Source organism: Ixodes scapularis, unplaced genomic scaffold (assembly GCF_016920785.2).
Source record: "Ixodes scapularis isolate PalLabHiFi unplaced genomic scaffold, ASM1692078v2 PGA_scaffold9__187_contigs__length_104089568, whole genome shotgun sequence".
NCBI lineage: Eukaryota > Metazoa > Arthropoda > Arachnida > Ixodida > Ixodidae > Ixodes > Ixodes scapularis.
This window is the reverse complement of record NW_024609884.1, coordinates 62,562,038-62,583,751: the sequence shown is the minus strand read 5'-3', so window position 1 is coordinate 62,583,751 and position 21,714 is coordinate 62,562,038. Positions and strand designations below refer to the sequence as shown.

At 44.1% G+C, this 21,714-nt stretch overlaps 1 protein-coding gene across 2 annotated transcripts in view; it reads right to left on the bottom strand.

Moving 5' to 3' along the window:
* Positions 1-21,674, bottom strand: part of LOC8053681 (ubiquitin-like domain-containing CTD phosphatase 1) — a 43,164-nt gene extending 21,490 nt beyond the window's left edge. Inside the window, exons 1-5 of one of the 2 annotated variants that reach the window (XM_029978941.4) lie at positions 21,356-21,674; positions 16,088-16,384; positions 13,917-14,015; positions 9,546-9,682; positions 7,088-7,201 (exon numbers count right to left, since the gene is read on the bottom strand). In XM_029978941.4, the coding sequence (XP_029834801.2) occupies positions 7,088-7,201; positions 9,546-9,682; positions 13,917-14,015; positions 16,088-16,384; positions 21,356-21,533 (825 nt within the window). In that variant the 5' untranslated portion in view covers positions 21,534-21,674. The remainder of the gene's footprint in view (positions 1-7,087; positions 7,202-9,545; positions 9,683-13,916; positions 14,016-16,087; positions 16,385-21,355) is intronic. The other variant, XM_029978942.4, reaches the window with a different exon arrangement.
* Positions 21,675-21,714: the final 40 nt, after the last annotated feature.

Here is a 21,714-nt window from a genome sequence, read left to right as displayed (position 1 = left end):
TTTAGTTTACCGTTCTTTTTATTTGTTTTGTTTTGTTTTTGGGTTGCATCGGGACAATGCACTTTTTAAAGGGGGGAGTAATGCTGCGCGCACAGCTGGCCAAGTAGACAGCGTGCGCGTAGCATAACGGTTATCGCGCTTGCTTTCCACGCAAAAGGCCGAGGTTCGATTCCTGGCCGCGGCTACTAATTTTTGTTGACACTGTAATGTGATGTTCTAGTGAATTCGAGAACTGTCTTGCTGATTCGAGGTTAGAATGTTCTACGCGCCGAACCTTCTACACCGAACGATCCAGAAACCCACGAGGGTACATAAGGGATTCCGCAAGGCGAGCGGGGTCAGTCTCGCCCCAGCGTTCGACTCTGCTGTCACGCCGACTTCGACGCCCGCGACGCTCTGTTATTACCTTTTGTACCCTTTTATTTTTGGCACAAGTTCGCCACATTAAATGTTTATTTCTTCTTGTTTATTTATTGTTTTTGGTCACCACCCGTGACAATATTTGAATGCGGTTCATAGATTGGACCCGAGCATTGCATGGTCACTCGATTTGGGCTCGTGATAGTTACTAGCTCGAGAAGCATTCGGGTAATGATGTCTAGAACTCAGCGCGTGTCCTGTGCTTTGCCAACCCCAGCGCGTGGCTATATGATCAACATTGGCGGCATATAATCGGCTCCAGATCACGTGGCCGCTTGTTCTGGCTGCGAGTTGAGGGGGTGAACGCTGCTCGTTTTTCTTCAATTTTTTTTCTGGGACTTCTATTGCGTGGGGTGAAAAACGAACGCATGTTTCGTAGGTCATTAACGACAGAGATCCGTTCTAAGTGCTATTTGCGCAGAGTACAAGAATTGTTGCATCGCCCCTTTAAAGTGGTTTTCAATGTTGCCCGGCAAATACTATGTAAAACATTTTTTTTATCACTTATCCCAAATGCTATGCACCCCCCCACACCCTTCCCCTCCCCTCCCTCCCCTTCCTTCCTTCCTTCCTTCCCTCCCTCCCTCCCTCCCTCCCCTTCCCGTCCCCTCCCCTGCCTCCCTCTCCCCCCACTCCCATTAGGTCATAAAACTTTTTTTTTGTGCAATGGCAATTTTTTGCAAAAACATCCTTTCCTGTAATCTGTAAAACACCATATATCTAAAAAAAGAGAGCGATAGGGGGGGGGGGGGGGGGGGGGGATCGGTGGCCGAGTGTACAAGGCGCACACCAGCTCGGAGCACGTGGAGCGAAAGCTTGCGCTGCAGAACCCAGGGATTCTGGGTTCAATTCCTACCCCTGCCCGTTTCGATCTGGATGAGCATCGTACCGGCGTGCGGTCGTGTACCACTACTGCATGGTGCACGTTAAAGACCCCAGGCTAGCGGTTGTACTGCACTGGTTAAATTTCTCATCTACAGCGAGTGACTCGTAGCATCTTTGAAACGGCTGACCAACTACATGCTGTCTAAATATCCCCACAACCCCAATTAGAGAGCGAGAGCAAATTCGAAAAATATTGAATTTAATAGTAATTTAGGACGCAATATAATATTATCTCCATTATCATCTGGGTCTACACAACTAAACCACACCAGAGCAAAAGGACAATACAGGTGCAGTAACGACTTTTGAGATATGTTTTCCTTCCGCAATTCAAAGCTCAAAACAACAAAAAGTATGGGTTAAAATCACTGCTGCCACCATGCTGATTCTCCAAGAAATGCGTTAGAGTTTTGCGCAGTGGTTATAAAGGACTGGACGGGAGGAAGCGGCTTGACCTTCGGGACTGTGGATGTCGGTCGAAGCACCGGGGGGGCTTGCCTTTTTAAACGAGTGTCTGACAAATAAACCTTCAGCTGTGTTTGAGACGTTGTGTTGTGTTCGTCCCCTTCTGTGTTCCTGAGTCTCGGGTTTTATTACCATGGATTATATAATAGGTGTTTTTTCCTTCACAAATTTGTAAAAAAAAAATAAAAAAAAAATAAATACCTAAATAAAAACAAACTGCGAAAGCTACACTTATGCGGTTTGTGCAGGTGAGTTATACAGCCAGGGGGACATAGTATAGGAAGCCAATCGTAATAACCAGTCAGCTATGAAGTAAAATATGTTAATTAGCTTTTTAATTAGTGAAAAAAGACATATGGTTCAAATTAGAAACTTGCTGAGTGTCATCCAAAACCACTTAATGAACTTTTTTTTAGAAATATATAACGCAGAAGAAGCATCTTGGGGCGTTCTGTAAAAACGCTTTATTTGGACGCATTTCTAGGTTTCAGTTTCCTATTGGAGCGCATCTCTGCGCCTGCGGTCCTGCTCCCCAGTGGCTGAGACGTGCAACACACATGCATCCTACTTTCACCCCATCCTTACGAGGAGCCAAGAGGGTGGCTTTCTGCCACGACCACCTGGCAGCAAGACCGCGGGTGCAAAGATGCACTGCAACAAGAAACCGAAACCTAGTAACGCATCTAAACTGAGCGTTTTTTCAGAATGCCTTAAAATGCCGCCCATGTCTTATATCTTCCTAAAAAGAGTTGATTTGGAGGATTTCGATGATGCTTAGCAAGTTTCTAACTGAAACTATGTTTATTTTCACAAATTAAAAAGTTAATTAACAAATCATACTCAAGTACCAGACTGATTGTTACGATTAGCCCCCTATACTATGTCCCCCTGGCCGTATAACTCAACTGCACAAACCACATAGGTGTATACTCTGTTTCAAACTTAGTGTGCAACGCTGTCAAAGCTACTGGCGCGAGCGCGTGGCTTCATCTATGGTTTTGTTTGCGCAAGCACGCGTCGAGATCAAGCCCCATGCTTGTGCCAGTAGCTTTGGTAGCGTTGCACACTAAGTATGAAACAGAGTATAGCTTTCACGGCTTTTTTTAAACGAACATGTAAAGCTTAAAAAAACAGCCTGTATGTAACAATGCACGGTGAATGCAGCACTTTTCCGCAGGGTGAACATTCCCGAAACCCCTCTCCTCCCTGGTGCAGGCAGATCAGGTAACTTTGAGTGTGCATGAAGGACATGCGTGCGATGCACGGAAAACGACAGAGTCATTTCGTTGTTGTGCATACATGTTGTGCATACAGGGGCGACGACACCTTGTGCTTACGGCCTGGTGACATGGTAAGACGACTGCGTGTCAAGAACGGCGTGGCGGGCCGAAGAACGGAACCGCAGCCTGTGTGTGTCTGCAGGTCTCCAAAGCCTGTGGACACACAGGTACTCCAAAGTTGCCGCTTCAACAAAATACAGTCGGTGACCAACTTTTTGCGGACGCCGAGGTTTTGAACTTGCTCGATTATTTGGACATTTTCGCGGGACTGCCCTCCTTGGTGAATGCATAAGAGCAACTGAAATTTCATACGGAACTCAGCTTGTTTGATTTTTCGGACTGGGTTTAGATGGTTGGCACCAATTGCACCCACACTAGTACAGTCATCGCCATTTTAGCTTTGAATATCAGCCTCAATACCCTGTCCTATGCACTAGAGAAGCTGGATTAAAGCTTTAGTTGCTATAGCTATAGCTGCCATGTCTGCTGTTCTGCTAAAGCTGCCATAGGCACCGTCCACTGCCACACCACGGTAGCCACATCGTCCACAACACAACTGCTGTTCTTTTCATGTTCTTTGAGTGTAGTATGTGGTTTCTGCCGATGGGCCCAGTAGAGAAACAATCATGGTCGCCTGAACATTGTTTCCCAGCAGTGCCAAATGGTGCCAACTGCTTTTTGCTGTATGACCCCATGAAGGCTCTTATGCAGCAGACACAGAAAGATGACAATGGTGAAAAAATCTGTGATCATCAAACAAGCATAAAGTGGAAATTGCATGAGAATCAAACAAGTGGCAGTGGTCGATATCAAGCAAAAGTTGTGCAGAAATTTAATACCCTGACTGAAATAATTTCTTCAGACTGCTCAATTATAGACTTCTGCACAATCCTCCTGCCAGAGTTCAAAACATTGGTTGGCAACCCTAGTCAGTTAGTGTATCACAGACTACTCGTGGCAAAAACAAGAAAACATGGGGCACATTTGCACCTCAAAGGTTTATTAGAAAAAAACATTACCTTCTATACTACTGTTCGTAGAGGAAGTGTAATTTCCAGTGCCACTGTTCTTTCTGTGAAAATACAAATTCTGTGTCGAGAAGGACCGCAGATGGCTCACTAACACTTGTGTCACCATGTCGCCACTGAGGAGCAGCTCGATGGAGTTGTTTCACATGTCAGGTACATCCATCCATTGGGCAGGACATACATACAGACAAAGTCGGCTATAGGCAATGCAGTCGTGGCAGAAGTCAAGCACATGACCATGAAAGATGGATGCAGTCGTACGACTGCAAAACAACCTCTACACAGGGAGCAGGGCGGAAAAGTTTTCAAGGATGCTCCCAGATCTGCCGATAAGTTGCATGGGAAAGACACAAACAAGTTCCATTATGGTGCTGCTGGCTTCTTTTTACCCTGCAGATTCTCCAAGTTTGCCTTCTCTAAGAACCATGCCCTGACAAATAGCCGAGAAACCCCCCCCCCCCCCCCCCCCCCCCCTGCCCTCAGGATTGCTGCAATAAAGTAGTGCAGAGGCCTACAGACCTCGTAAACAATAATACACATACTAGGGTGTATCTAACTCGTGGTTACACATCAAAAGGTGACTCAGTGCATAAACTGGAAAAGCACTTTACTTGGGGGGGGGGGGCAGGGATGGTTAGCAAATTTGGGAACGCTGGGGAATCCTCAAGGGTACTCTGGAAAACTCACTTTGAGAACCGAAGCTCTATCCAATGAACTTCCTATAATCTAGATTCCAGCCTAAGACAAGATTTGAAAATGCTACTGCTCGAATTTGTGCCTTGTCATTTCTTTGTTCTTTGTCCGCAACAGAAACTGATGAGCAGTACTCCTCACAGTTGACTTATTCTCTTAAAAGAAGTGGTGCAAAATTATGTTGCCTAGCAAGACAGCACAGGAGGGAACCAAAACAATGGCATGTTATGGCAGCCCTTATTCAAGTAGGAAAGCACAGCCCAGACTTTTGTTCAGACCCTGCAGAGCACTTCTGAAATACTTTCCATCCGTGAAAGCCTTCCACAAAGCTTTTACAAGCTTCCAATACCTGACAAAGTCCACTGACAATCTAATGCTCTGCTATAAAACTTCCAAAATAAATATTCCAGCTTAGGTATATTCTTTTTATGACCTGCTTTCACAACCTCATGCACTGCAAATGTTTTATGTGGTCACAAATAAAAGGCTGTACCTATTTCAATGCCCTGGTGCTTCGGTTGTTGTTATTATCGTAGTTTCAATAAAAAAGAAAAGAAAAATAAGGAAAACTTTAAAGGGCAACTCCGGTCGAAAACGAAACCAGAATAAATGAGTGGTATCGGTTTAGTGGCATGAAATATGATCACAGCCGAAAAATTACATCAAAGTGAAGCCGCGCACTCCACTAAAACCGATTTTAAAGATGCGACCACCTGCTCTTTAGCGGGTGCCAAGCGGTTTAGCTTTTAGCCAAGCAACACTGGGCGACACATACTGCAGTATTACCGTGACGTTATGTCGCGGCTGTACAGCTGATGATCAGCTGTACCCTCCTTAGGAGACAGTTTCGGTTTAGCCGTAGGTGCCCGAAATCAAACTTTAAGACACTATATATATCAAACTACACACAATATTGAAAAAAAATAAATTATACCTTGTAATTCAGGGTCACTGACTGAGCTGAAAACAGTCATAACCCCAAATTCGAAAATACTGACCAGAGTTGCCCTTTAGCCCTTTCCCTACCATGGACGACCTGAGTTCGTCCACACTGTTTGTATCGCTTCCCCCCGAAGACGAGCTGGGCTCGTTCACGTGTTTCCAGTTAGCTTTGCCGTGGATAGATGGCACTTCGTGGAAAATAAAAATGTGGTAAATCTCTGAATTTGGCAGAAAATTGTTCCAAAGCAGGCAGCAGGGGATTTAAAAATGTGGTGTCAGCTTCTGGTCACTGCGTTCATAGTGACGATCTTGCCTCAAAATTAGTGCAAAAACGAAGATATTGTGACGTCTCTTCAGATTCGGAAGAGGAGGAAATGAATCTTTCATCAGACAGCGAGAGCGATGCAATTGAGTTATTGGATTTTAGCTGAGACAAGTCTGATTCCGATGATGACATTGTGTCAGCATTGGACTAGAATCAACCAAAAACATCCCCCTCCAGCCACTCCATGCATTCCCCTTGCGTGCAAGGTGATGTGAACTGTCTGCAGTACTGCTACGCCTGGCCTGGACATCCATGTGCAAGGTGATGTGAACTGTCTGCGGTAATGCAGTGAAGCTGAACTTTAGTCCCCTTTTCTTTTGCAGTGTGTTCAAAGATTTCTCATATGTTGGCATTTGTTTTTGGCCTTTGTATTGCATAATAAATTCATAGGGCACATTAAAAAAATCTGTATTTTCAAATCATTTCTTTTTTTCATTTTTGCGGTAGGCAAAGGGTTAAAAGGATACGCGATGAAGTTCTAGTGCCTATTTATTGTCTAAAATTCAACCACGTTCTGGCCATATGTTGGAGACACCAATTTTTTGCTCGAAAAGAGACCAACACATTATGCGTTGATGGCGCCAAGTGGCGGAGCTCATAACCACGCCAGCCCCCAAGCAGCTTTGCCCATGCTGGGCCAGCTAACATCAAGTCTCCTAGGATGCATCACACTCTCCGATGGCTGATCTTCGAGCGCTTGCTGGAATCGGTCTTTTGGAACGAAAAATATAGCAATCCGTTCCAAATACAAGCGTACGATTGTCATTAGAAGATAGAGCTGATCATGTTTAACTTATTTCTGAACGCGAGAGGTATATTTTAAGTTTCGATTCAGTATCCTTTTAATTACGCCTGGGCAGCTTTTTTCTTCCGACTGGTCATCTCAGACTCATCAGACTGGCAAAAGAGGTGGGTGCACCACAAGGCACTCTTGTTTACTGGTGACAATGATGCCTCCTCAATGTGATAGCTTGGTAGACCTGCCTAATTCTGTCAGATGCAGGCACCCCAGCCAATACAAACCCGTTTGAGGGCTGCCTGAAACTCACCCTCAGTCCACTCTGGGGGTTCATGAGGAAATTGCGACGAATGTCATCGAACATGATGGTATTTTCCGGTCGGTAATTCGGCAACTTGGCCCAAATTAGTGCCAGGGGCTTGATCTGAAATAAGCATTTTCCCAAAGGTTTTAGACTGACTGATGTTGGCTGCATTGCTCGTGCATCATGCAGTAGAAAACAAAAGAGGGAACAATAACTCTTTTTAAAGACATTTTCCATGGTGTAATGACTACACTTAATAAATGCGTTGGCTTTGAATCTGGGCTAATAGTACTTGAATTATAAATAATAATTTTAAATAAAATTATTAAACAATAATAATTATAATTCTAAATAAATAAATAAATGAAGGGTAAAGAGAAATAACAAAGGAGAACAAAAAATGGAAACTTCGATAATCAACAGCAGTATCTGAAGTCAGTTAGTGTGAGCACAGTGAGTACAAAGATCAAGAGGAACAAAAAAGAAAGCAAACTTAATACAAAGAAGCGGCCGAAAACCCAAGGTGGTGCTACCACAGTAGTACATAAAACACAGAAAAAACAAAAACACCAACATAAAAAAACAAAACAATTTCAAACAGTTTGCTGTAATGCTATGAAACTGAAACACAATTATGTGGAAATGTCATAGACAATTTCGTCAAAAGAAGAAATTGTCAAGAGCGAGAGAGTGAATGAAATCGTGCACTCTCGCGGACGAGAGAGTGCACGACACTAGAGCGCCCAACACGAGAGCGCTTGGCATTAGAGCGCGTTACGAGGCCGCGTAACCTGTCGAGTACATGACGCAAGAGCGCTGACCAGGCCGACGGGTAGCTTGTACCGTCACGAGAAATGTTTGTTACCGGGTGCACCGGCCACACACACAACACAATCGTATGACACACCGGAAAAACAGCCAAATCTGACAACAGTCATTACTAGTGATCTCGCTGCTCCAATATGCATGGGACCATTTTGTACCGTATCATTTTGAGGAGGACGCTTTTTATCAGCCAATTTCCATGAAAAACCATCATGAAGACCCGTTACGAAGGACCTGATGTCATGGGGATGTCACGCACGCTCTCTTGTTGCATTCTCTCATGTGGTGTGCATAACAGGGTGCACACTCAAGTGGTTGTGCACCTTCGTGTTGTACACTCAACTGGCTGCGCACTTTCTTATCACCTGCTCAACTGGTTGTACACTCCACTGGTGCGCGCTCTCGTGTCGCATGCTCAACTGTCGCAAGCTCTTGTGTTGTGCGCTCAACTGAATGCGCATTCTCTTGTTGCACGTTCAACTGGTTGCGCACTCTCGTCACACGCTCAACTGGTTGCGCGGCATTCTCATGTTGCGCGCTCAACTGGATGCGCGCTCTCGTGTCACGAACTCAACTTGTGCATTCTCGTGTCACAAGCTCAACTGGTTATGAGCTCTCTTGCGCCCACTCCTGACATGCACACTCGTGTTGTACGCTTTCCCGTCGGCACTCTCGTGTCGTGCACTTTTGAGTTTCACAGCCCTTGCTCGGACGCCCTATGGACGCTTTGCACACGCGCCAGATTACAGCTGCCATTGCTGACCCCCCGAGGTTTTACCAAAATACCGAGCCCGTTGATGAGCCTCCGCAAAGGCTAATGCTAAGGAGAAGAACACAGTAAAATCTAAAAAGGCAATAACCTGGCCTGCTATGGTAATGATAAAGCGAAGTAAACGGAATAAAAGGAAACGAAAACTGAAGGTCAGTTATGGCAGCACCCATGCACAGCTGCTGCAAAGCGTCTATACAATGCTTTGTACAAAAAAAAATTCAAGATCTGGGGTTTATGGACCCCAAGCGTGGTTAATATATTCCGGTGAGAAATGTTTGGTAAAAAGATATTTCTAAAGGAAGCTCTGGCGATTTTTTGAGCTACTCATACTAGACATTTTTGGAATATCCAGGCTTTACTCTCTCTAGCATAATATTTAATATCTCTAAATTCAAAATAGCTATTCAAAAATGGCAAATGAAGGTGATGTCAAAACCCAAAGTTTCCCAAGCTTTCCAGTGGGGTGACGTCGCACATTTAACTTGCAGATCGAGCAGGCAGTATAAAAAATATATTTTGTGCATGTTTTTCATTTTGCTTACATGAGCTTAACCAGCATCCATTTCACACCATCAAACTTCCTGTAACCCATCAAGCACACGCTGTAATGCCTCCATATTGCCCCACATCACAACTTCTGACGTCACATTTCTAGTATTGCCAGTAGAACCGCTCGGCCTATCAGACCAAATTTACAGCTTCATTGACTTTGAGAAAAAATTATTGTGCCTTGCAATTTTAGGTACTAGTTCAGATGCGTCTATTAATGTGTTGAACCAATTTTTAGACAAATCAGAGACTATAAAAAATTTCACTGGAGCCCATTAAAGGCCCAGGGGCCGAAGATAGAACAAGGAAGGCTCTCACATCCACCATGCCAAATTTTGACGTGTGCAGGCTGATCATGGCAGCGGAGTCAAGCAAGAAGCAAATCTTGTACTCGGCGTGGCGCGTGACTCCAAGTTCCCAAAGCTTGGTATCAATCCACTTCATATTCGTGGCCGCTGAAAAGTGAGCATCCACGTAAGTACTGTTTGGCACGTCAGCTGCCTCAGTGACAAGCAGGTAACATTTCCCGAGACAATACACCTATCGCAGAATACCGCGCATCCGCCCATTCGACATTAAGTGCCCATATCCAAATTTCTAAGATGTGAAAAAATATGCACAGTACATTTATATGTAAAATTGATGACCGGACAAGCGCCCACCCCCATTTTTTCGCAATCGTCTCTAAAGTTCGAGTGGGCGCTTGCCCGGTATTTTACGGTAAGCACTCCTTATGAGTTGTGAATGCAAAAGCACGCACACCGCTCTTCGCTCCCTTCTTTAATCTGCGGCGTACAACGCGCTGACCTTGGGCGTGGAACGGTGGAGCCGCTGCCTCACGGACATGCAGCGCCCTCGGGTGAGCAATCGTTCAAACTTTCGTGTGCCTTGCGACGCAAGGAAGGAACAGCAGCAACATAGTTCCCAGCAGAACAAACCCCTTGGTTTATTCCATGCGCTGTATATATTTCCAAGCGCAGTAGAACTGATAAGAGGAGAGCGCACGCGGTGATCAGTGATAACACAAGTGTGATAACACAGTCAGGATGATACCACACGAACTGACGCACAGCGGCCAATGGGGGCCTCGTCGACGCGCGCCAGCCAACGGAACTGAAGTGTAAAAGGTGTTGTTGGCTAACTTTGTGCGTGGTTTCATTAAGGTGCCGTTTTGCATGGTTTCAAAGCTGATGACATCAGCTAGCTCCATGAGACAGTTAATGCTTTCGCAATGAAACACAGTCTTCCGAGAGATGGATGGAGATTTATTAAAAATTAAAGAAAATCCATACCAACTCCTGCAATGAGCAGTAAAGAACCTTACAGGGCCACGAAACAACTTCACAACCTCGGTTAATAATGATGAGAATAAACCCATTTGAAGACAAACCTCAATCCTATGAACTCTCTCTCATATTACTAACACCTCAATGTCCCCACTAAATTACAATGAACAAACCTTTTGACATGTAAACTGCGCTCCATTTGCAAACTACGTAATTTTTTTAGGACTAAGAAGGTAGCATGTATTTTACATAGAAAATGAAACCCTAAACGAACAAACAAAAATGTGCATAAAAATAAAGAAGGTAAAAGCGTTTTCAATTCTCCTGTTGTATCTGAAATAATTTTTGAACCACAGTGTGGCTACCCTACTTTCTCAATGGAAAAATTAACTTTTTGGCCCTTATCTCCTCGCTTCGGTGCAGAAACTAACCGCCCTGCATCTCAACTTTGGCAGAATGCTTTTGAAAGCCTTTATGGCGCACATGGTCAGATGGTGATACTTTTCCTTCAGAAGGCTTTACGATAACCGTTAATTCAAGTTGCAAACAATGTCAGGAAACTGTGGTACAATTTTCTCTCTGCAGTTTACTTGGAAAGAGACTTTGGTTCTTTATGTGGAATGCCATTTTTATGCTTTTTGTCACCACATTATCATCGAGACCAGTGGTTCCCAGATGGGGGTCTGCAAAGCCCAGCCTCATCAGTCAAGCCCAGAAATTAAGCCGAGTTTGAGACTCTGTGTGTTGTGCTGCCCTTCATCTTTTCCCTAGTCTCGGGGGTTTGTCTTAAAAGAAATGTTGTATTTTCTCAGATTGAGAGGAAAGAGTCCAATTTTTGGGCGAGTTTTCTCATGTATATGTTAATAAGACAAGTACACTTCACACGAGCCCTTAGTTATATCGTTATTAAATCACTGTCATAATTAACCTTCAACTTTCCCTTTCCTTCAACAAGAACGGGGTCCTTCATCATCTCCACCGACCCACAAGGGGTCCGCGAAACATCAATGGTTGAGAACCACTGATCTGGACTTTCCAAGATGTTTGTAGACAGCGTGCTCAACCAATCAGTGTCTAACACCCTTCACATAAATGTTTGCTTGCACATTACATCTCCTATATGTCACTTCTCTTTGTAATTCTTCTGACCCCCAGGGTATCAAATACACAAATAAGCATTAAATTGTCAAACACAAACACTGCAAATATAGTGCTTAGATAATTCCAGACTCATCATGGTTTTAATATACCGGGTGTTCTTTTAGCCTTTGAAAATTTTTGTAAAAAAGGATTTGAAAGCTACTTTAATGCTCTCTCTGCAGATGAGTTATACAGCCAGGGGACATAATACAGGCAGTTAATCGTCACAATAAGACGGATAACTAACTAATATTTGAAAATGTAGTTTTTAATGAGTAAAAATTAACATTTGGGTCCAATTAAAAACTTGCTGAACATCATCAAAAATTACTACATCACTTAGTAATTTTGGAAAGATTTGGAGCACATGGGAAGCACGGTTCCAGATTACCTTACCCAATATGCATAGCAAATCAGGGAGCTGGCTAAAAGCTAGCGTGTGAATCAGAGGTGTGTTTACCTACGCCTTGTCTCCACCCCGTAAACCAGGTAAACAGAGAGCCTCTTTGACTTACTTCACAAGCTTTTCCGAATATGTGCTTGCAACCAACTGTGCCATGTGCTGCTTTGCTCTCGCGCTCCGCTCTCTCTCCTTTTTTTTTTTTTTTTTCTATTATCATTTATTTTCATGATGTAACACTGGTGCTCCAATCCCTTGATTCGTCCGGTCGCGCTCGTGGGCTCTTGTCCCTGCCCAGCAGATTATTATCTTAGAAGTACTTTTAGAAGTTCAGTGTATTTCTGTTGCGCGGGGCCGAGCACTGAAGTCCTAATCATTGTTCTTCGGGTTATTCGGAGTACACTACTCACAGGCTATACAACATTTTCATGCAGTCCCCCGAAAGTCGTACGACTGGCGTTCTACTGTATTTGTACTGGGCTCGTATACAGCAAAGGTTTCGTGTTTTCGGTAACTACCGATAAACCCCAAAATTAACCCTCTGAACCGGTTTTCCCAAAATCGGGAAAAACTAAAAAAATCCCCCCCCCCCCCCCAAAAAAAAAAAAAAAAAAAAAAAAAAAAAAAACTCTCAAGACCCATTGAGCTTTATGAGTACAAATTTTAAACTACAATTTTATTTTGTATTTACTTCTAACACAGGCGCACTGAACTGACCGCGAGGCTACTTCTTTGTTCAGGAACCAAAACCCTTATCTCGTTTCCCTCTTCATTTTGTACATGAACGTTTTACAAGTATTCAGGTCATGTGCATGTTGTCTGGAGATTGGGGAATCCTATGCCAATGTCCTGTTTTCTTTAAAATAAGGCCTGATAAACACCCACTTTTGTCAGGCACCACAACTTGACACAGAAAAACACCAATGACTCTGTGGGAAAAAATAACCCCCAAGTTTGACGAAAAATAAACCCTGAAAACACTGAGCACATAGAGCCAGGGTAGAAAAAATAATGATTTTTATGAACAAATCAAATAAATAATTTATTTGATTTAAATCACTCGCTATAAAATAGTGCTTCTTAATCACTATAGATGTGTTTTTAATCGTGACAAATTGATTGATCAATTAGTTTGACCACTGAAAACAAATGGAAGATTTACTGTAAATTTATAGTAGTCTAACGACTTTTTATTGAGTAAATCTTGCCATAATAGAACAAAAGCATCGCAATTTTTTTTGGTGAAAAAGCTTTTTTTTTTTTTTCATTCTGACTTTTCTGCAACAGGACATTACCTTTTTAATGTTAGTTTTTTTTCTTTTTCATTCTTATTTTACTTGCAGGAGGACATTCGGTAACTGAAAAATGAAGCGGGGGGTAGAAAGAAAGCTCAACATTCCAATTTGCTCAGAAGACCGCTGCTTTGTGCTCGTTTTCAGCCTGATATAGATCATTCCTGCCTTCATAATTCCTTGATTAAAAAAAAAAAAAAACAGTAAACAAAAATATGTTTCTGGGTATATTTTTGTAGAAAAGGTTTGATTTAAATTATAGGAAAACCGGTCCGACTTAAATCACAATCTAAATTGGTATTTAAATCACAACTTATATCATAATCTCCACCCTACATAAAGCATATGCTACTTCTGCTTGCTGGAAGCCTTGGCAGATGATGAGCCTGCCAAAGCTGAGAGCTCTGCCTAGCTGTAAGCCAAGCTCTTTGAGTACAGAGGGGTGTGCTCCATCCCCTTCCTTTCCCTGTATGGAGCATACAGGGAAAGGAAGCACAAATGAGCCGATTGTGCTCAAGACCACCGTGAGGTGGACAGTGTCAGAGTTTCAAGCGACTGTACAAAAACTCACACCAAAACGCAATGTCATAGTCTTCATAAGCAGACGTAAGGAACTCATGAAGGAACGGCCTCATCAGCTCTTCTATCGACTGGCCAGTGCTTCGGTGATCTGCAAACAAAAACAAGAGTAATCGAATCTTGGTAAACTGCCTCTCACACCGGAGACCAAGTCTAGATATTCGAATGATGGCAGCGAAAAGGAAACCCCACTAAAGAACCAGATTTCTACTGAGAACCTCCGAAGAGTTTTCACGATTGCCGAAAAAGTGAGACCAAGTCCAAATCCATTGTAACGACATCTAGAAATACCTCTCGCAACTCATAGGTTTTACCCGACTATCTCAGCAAAGTCAAGACGTAAATACCGGTTTGCCGAACCTCCATGAGTGTGGCAACCATTCTGGACTGAGATGATTAGAGTATAGCCTGCTGATACATCCTCAGTTAATATGTTTTCCTACCTGTTACATTCACAATTTGTCACTCTTGCTGAACACTCACAGGGACATGTGTATTCATTTCCTGGTTGTTGCATTTGCCTTTACAGCATGTTGTGTCCAAATACTGCTATTTGGCACAGCCGATGCGATGCATTCAGGCACCCAGCAGCAACCGCCTTCTTTGATTTGCTCTGCTCCCCCTCTTTTTTACCTCTTTGCCTCGGCATCGCACTTGCCCGTTCTTGCTCAGGTGGGCATGACCTTCAACTAGGCTTGGAAGGCACGGCTTATTTTGCATGAAGTTCGGAGTTTCTAATCATGCACCACACCACCGCATGCTCGTGGTGCATGTACATCAAGCTTCACTACCTTGCACCGGTGTGCTAAGAGCAGTGGCCGACTTGGTGCAGCATCTGGGTTAGCTCAATGGAGAATTTTGCCTGCTTGTATGCGTAGACATCATTTTGTTACTATTATAGACAGACCTCCAAATCTTAAATGACAGTTCCGAAAGAAAAAGTTGACCACTACTTTATTAAACACTATAGTCCTCTACAGCCGTGAAAATCAATGTGAAATAAACAGCTCCGAGAGACCTGCTTTCTGTCCCATTTATTGGCCCCGAAAAGCATTATCGGTTATTACGTTCCCTCGCTCTCTTATCGCAATATCCTGAAAAATGCATCAACGAGGTTCTACTGTATTGGTTTTCATCTGATACAAACATTAAAATGATTTGAGATAGACTACAATCATCTCTAGTATGTGCAAAAGCAGATTTTCTTTTCCTTGCACACGTGACAAGCTGTAACGACGTTCATTTGCACAAATTTTTCGATCCAATTTATATACATATACGTTCAAATCCTCAATTTCTTCGGGGTCCCCACGATTCTCCTAGCACCTCCTGTTTTGGGTCTGGCCCAAATGTGCTAGGCTTTGACCGCACTCTCGGAGAGTCTGTAGGTGTCAGTGTGCCATCTTGGAGCTACCACCAGAATGGTGCCTGGAATGCGTCCCCAACCGATGTGCCTACCACGTCCTCAACTGTGGTCCCTCGATTGCCCCTGATGACGTCATAAAAGTGGCATGCTGCTGCCTGCCGTGCTCCTGGCGGCAGCACTATGGAGCCTGAAACGTGTTTCTGACTGGTGTGTTTAAGCGTCCTCAAATGTGGTTCCTCAATTTCTGCCCGATGACATCATAGAAGTGTTATCCTGTCACCGGTCCTGGCGGTGTCACAGCAGCGGTGGTGCATGTGGCAGACGCCTGTTCTGCCGCAGGTCACTCCCCAGCTTGACAGACCACGGAAGCTTCGGCAGCCAGGAGTTGGGACGCTGCAACGGCAGCGACACTCGCGCTCGCTAGGACTTTTTGCTGGAACTTGTATGGCCAACCACCAGGGGCCCTATGCTACACGGCGGGACCAAGCGACCGGGACGTCGTCGTCTGCTGCAATTAGTCAGCAGCGCGGTGCTGACCAATTGCAGCAGACGACGTTGATTCGGTACCGCTGTGTAGCCCCCGGATCGCGACGTCCAACAGCATGACACTCCGGCTTTTGCAACGTCATTTGTTGCCACTTCGGGACCAGATTCGATGCATGGGCGGAATAGGATGCCAAACACACCAGTCGAAGACGCATTTCAGACACCGTACCGCCAGTGCGGATGGCCGACAGAAAACGTGAGCAAACCAACTTGGCAGGGGAAAACAAAAAAAGAAAGGGTGGCCCACTTGCCAAAAACGGTGTAGTCGATGTCGAGCACAAGGAGCCTCTTGCCCGGCCTCGGCTCGTGGAGCATCTTGATTTCGTAGGACTTTATTCGCTTCGTGATCTTGCGCACAAACTCCTCCCGGTTCTCGACGAGCACCCCCTTGTCATCTTCTTCGTCCAGGTCGTTCACCACCTCGGGGAGATCGGTCGGGGGCGTCGATGCATACTGAATGTTCTGCTCCAGGCTGCCGATCATCATGATCTTCGAGTTGGGCTCCATCTTGAGGTCGCTCAGGCGCACCCATTCCGCTATCGGCTTACCTGGAGGAAACGAAAAGGAATGTTACCAGACCGATAGTCCCCCTAAAAGCAGAGAGCACCGACATCCATGCATCCATCGTTTTCGCCTGCCATTGATTAAAAAGGGGACACTGAACTCCAAAAAAACGTTTTTTAAGTGCCTAAATATGACATGTGTTATGTGACAAAATAACTAAATTTCCAGCAAAGCAAATCACTTTGAGAGAAGCAGCAACAAACCTTGCCAGAAACCATTTTTTTTGTTTGTTGTTGCGATTTTTTAGTTAAAAAATAAACACTCCAGTCAGGACAACTAGTCAATAATACAACAGGCGCAAAATACAAGCTCTTAATTCCTCACTTGCTACCAGCAAGCAAAGAAAGGTTTATCTTCCTACTTAGAACAAGAAATGTAAGCAAACAAAGTCACCTTTTCCATAAGTTAGCTAGAGAAACAAAACTTGATTTCTCGCCTCCCCCTTTCTTAGAATTTTGAAAAATATAAACCTAGTGTTTAACATTAGATCCAATGAAATACAAAATAAAAATTTCAGATCAACACGTTACATCCAACGTAAACCAAGTAACAATAAAACCTGTGTCGGAAAAAATATAACCTGCCACTCCTTCAAGTTTTGGCCGACCAACACCGATAAATGTCTAACGGTGACAAAAATATGAAATTGGTTAAAAATGATAAACGCCGGTTTCTGTACATTTTTGTGACGACTATTTTAGTAGAAGCTTCTCCTCCCGACAACTTTATCGGGCGTGTTATTGTGTGTTGCTCGTCCCGTTTTCTCCCTGCTTCTAGGTTACCACGTCAGAGTTGTCTTACCTAGAACCAAGCACCCAGCCAGTCCCAAATCAGTGGAATCACTGACCCTGGAAGACCTGAGAGCTCAGTCAGGTAGTCACCATGGATGGTCACAACGTCGTTGCTCTATTCAGGGGCCCTAATCTGGACGCTTGGCGAAAACGTCGGTGAGAAATCCGGCGGCTCTGACTGGCCGGCGCCAAGGTCAAGTGCGGCATTGGCCAATCACGGCCGCCAGATTTCTCGCCTACTTTTTTGCCAAGTGTCCAGATTAGGGCCTCTGGTCTGAGCTGGACTGCAGAGTTTGAAACTACACTGTTGGCCATTATCGGTTGAATTCTGCTAACGAAAGGAAAGCAACTTCCCTTCCTTGTGGAAGAAATCTTTTGCTTGGGAATATTTCCAAGTCTTGTCATCATACGAAGCCAGCAAGATTTGAAAAAAAAAAAAAATCTCCAGTGATTATGTCAACGAGTACTCGAATTTTGAAGGGTGCTGCAGCACGTACTGCCGCATCACGGTGAGCGTGAAAGATTGAGAGGGTCCTATTAGAGTCACAAGTAGGCTACACTTCAGAGTAGTGACACTTAAGCCACCTCGATGCTTAAAAGCATTGTTGCCAGTTGTCTGAAGTTTTATCCAAAATCGCAGGAAACGCTCTTCCGTCCTCTAGAAATGTTAGAATAGTCTGTGACAAATTGAAACAATATCGCCCTAGCTTGCCGATAATCCTCAGGAAGTTGCATTTTCAAATTGTAACGATCGCCAATTGACCCGCTGCAAAACGTGCAGTGCCGTCTGGCGGGCAGAAAAAAATGCCGGGAGCAATTTGTAGACAACCAGTTGTAGCAGATGACAGAGGAATGCAAGCAAGTGGGCAAGGAGAGGTAAGCAATGAGCAGCTGCACTATCCCTCTCTCTTTTCAGTGTCACATCGTAGATGCTGCAGGGGCAAAGATTTTGCGCACGGCCTTTTGGAATTTCCACAAAAGGTCCCTCGCCCTGCACTAAGTACCATAATAGCCACAAGGAAATTGGGGAAAGGAATGCCGATGATCTAAACCTAGCTTATTCAGTGGCTCTAGGCCCTACACCAAGATCGCCGAACAAGTAACATAGAAGCATCCCATTCATCTAAGAGGTCTTAATGCAGGTAAGAAGCTTTGCTTCACTGTGGCCCTTGTTTCTTTTTAGAGTGCGAAAAGTGAGATTCATTTCCCACTTTTGACTGCTTTGTATCTTGAACACAGGCTTTCTCCATGTTGTGCGTTCGAAACAAACAATCGTGCGGACACGGTTGATGCAAATGTCTTGCGGTATAAATGCACCTATTGGTAGATTGAGTTTGGTGTTGTCTGTTATCATTTTTTTTTCTCCTTTTTTACATATTCAGCATACTTTTTTTAATCTTAAAACAGTTTTTTTTTTCGCTCAATATCTACGCAGGTGAAAAGTTACCGATTTTATTCGGTGAGGTCTGCAACATCTCCATTCAACCCAAGAACCTCACGGTCCTTGTTTTGCTTTTCTGTTTGTGAAAACTGTGCGATTGCTGTAAATGTAGCCTCTTAACAAATTATTATGCTTAGGCCGAAGTTGGCACAAGGAGCACATGACCACCAAATTAAAGGGAAACAACCTGACAACACTGATTGGGCCTAAAATGTAGAGCAATAAGGCTCGCTAGTTGTGCCTTATTCCTCCGCGATACTGATCTTTCTCGCTCAAAAGTGAATTTTGAAAACAATCTCTGCATACTTTTTTAGTTTAGACAGAAACATTAAACACTAATTATAACCGAGTGTAGAAGATATATCTGCTCAGGGTGTGTACTGGTTGAAAGTAAAACTTGAGCTCTTTATTTTTTTTAAGTCTTGTTTTCATCGGCAATTTTTCTGCACCAATAATTACCGTTTGTAGTGTCTGCATAAAGCCCCTCGCCGAAATACACCAAAGTTTGAAATACTAAAAGATAACACAAATAAACACAAAAAATTATACTTCTCTCGTACATAAACACCAGAAAATCTGTGACCTACGGTATAGATTAAAGTTATACACACCATAACTTGAGTGCGTGTGAATTCAGAGCCCTGTTAAAGTATTATTCTTAATACAATGTTTCAACCTTTCATGTCTGTAATGCATACATTTTATTGAACAAAAGAGTAAAAAGTGCAACCAGCCAGTCTAACACGTACAGGGGGCAAGACAGTTGCACAAACAAGCAATTGCTGGTTCTTGCCTATTTTCTCTTATCAATGAACAACTGGTGGTAACATTGGAATTTTACTTTGCCTTGTACATTGTGAGCAACGATCGTTGTCAGACGTAACTTAATTCATATTTGAGGTTGTGTAGAATGCAACTTCAATTTCTATTTTGAGGCATAATGCTACGATTTTGATTTAAGCAGTGTGTAATGCTAGACACTGAAAAATATAAAACCTGAAATCAAAGAAAATTATTTTGTGTTGTCCTTTTGTGGTTTGTTACACAGGTCCGCAGTATTGCTTCATTAAAACTAAAAAAAGAAAAAGTAGCATGCACCAATCCAGCCTTCCCAGCAAAGGTCAGCTGCCTGAGCCGTATGCAACGCCGCAGAACTGCAGCCAAGTGCAGAGAGAGTCACAATTAGTACGTACAAGCCACCGCCAGTTACGTGGAGTCTCTTACAACCAAAATGCTCTAATCAACATTACCTTTTATGTTCGTAAGTACCCCGTCCTAGCAAAATGTGAAAGAGAGTCGATGTTGTGTTCGCGCTAACAGTGTCGCGCAGACCAGTGATCTTCCTACACACCCCCTAGGGCAGGGGTCTCAAACACGCGGCCCGCGACTTGCTAGGATGCGGCCCGCAGACAACCGGCTGCGAGCACCCGTTCCCATGTCACGAGCGCAAGAAATGGCATGTGCTATAAATGTCTCATATGGAAGAATCATTTACTTCGCTGGACGCGTAGCTCTGCTCTTAGAACATATATCACATAGCTAGTACTATTTTGTTTTCATTTGCCTTGTGTTTCGTTTTAACCTTTGCTTCCAAGGACAGACCTCGGCTGCACAGACTCTCGCTCAGCGGAAGAAAAATAGGTAAACCTACGAGTTCGAGATTCTCGTCTTCATATATTATCCGCACTAAAATACGAGATTTTTTTCCTCCAAACTGCTGCTACACAAACCGTTAGTAAAGCAAAATATATCTCACGAAAATATTTTTTTTTCGGGACATGTTGAGCTGGAATAAATCCCAAGTAATTTGAGCAACAGAAGGATAGCGTGCTTCTCTCTCGTTCTGTTAAAATGACAGCACGTTGGCGGGGCGGTGCCATTTTAATTTGTGTTATTATATCAGGCAAGGGCCCAAATTAGTTTAGTAAACAAATCAAAGCTAAAAATGTCTGCCAAACTGCACTGCGAGTTTACAAAAAGCAGAAAACACGAGGTCCCTTGAAAAAATCCCCCCCCCCCTTCCCCCTGGAAAAAGGGCCTTACGGTGGCCCTCGACCTTTCTGGAGTAGGAATTCTGAACCCCCCCACTCTTGATTGAGTTTGAGACCACTGCCCTAGGGGGTGTACACTCCCCCTTAATTCACAACGACTCCACTTTTCTCAATGCCCCCCCCCTAAAAATTTAGACACCCCCCTAATTTCAATTCCTGGGGAAACCCCTGGCACAGACCACATGATCTTCGAGCGAAGAGGCACAAATCGAACTCCAACATATATTTATGTAGGACAAACTCTCCGGCGAGAGCCCAACTACGGTAGTCTAGCGTTCGAAGCCGAGCTACAGCCTCAGCACTGAGAACGTCCGTTGGTTCCGACGTGCACAATTTTCACGCTAAGGATAGCTGTGGAAGCAATAACAAAAAAACTGATCAGCGAAAGAATTGGTCTATACACGACGTTTCAGATTCGTTTGTTTCACCCAGCGGAAGGTTCAGTGAACGCTGGCGTTCGTTCACTTTAACGTTAGTGAACGCTGGCGTCCGTTCACTTTAACGAACGGCGTTCTCGTTCGAAGGATGAGAAAGAAGGAAGGGGTGAGGTGCGTCAGTCTACTCTCTTTGGGCGCAGCGCCAGCAGCATGATTATTTTCTGACCGTTGTGGTTTGACAGATTCGATCGAACGCGTTCGTGCTAGAAACCGCGCAGACACGAGGAACGCGCACCTTTGCATTTCATGCCCACCAGCTTCTGGCGCTCGGGATGGACACCAGTCTTCTTAAAAATCGCATCCTTCAAGTCCACTACGCAGGCGTGCTGGGGCAAATCTGGAATCAGGTATTCTTTTCCGGCCCACTTGACGGTGAGATTGGAGATCGACATCCCACCTTCACTGCATTCCATCAGCAGCACAGTCCACCTCCTCCTCCAACGAACTGAGGATGCTGAGGATGATGATGATGATGATAACAGCGCGACTAACGCGACATTCGGCAGGTTGCGCGCCCCCAAAAACAAAACCTCCGCCGATTACGTGGAGATTATGCACGCGAATCTTATGTCGAGCACAAATTAGGTACGCCAA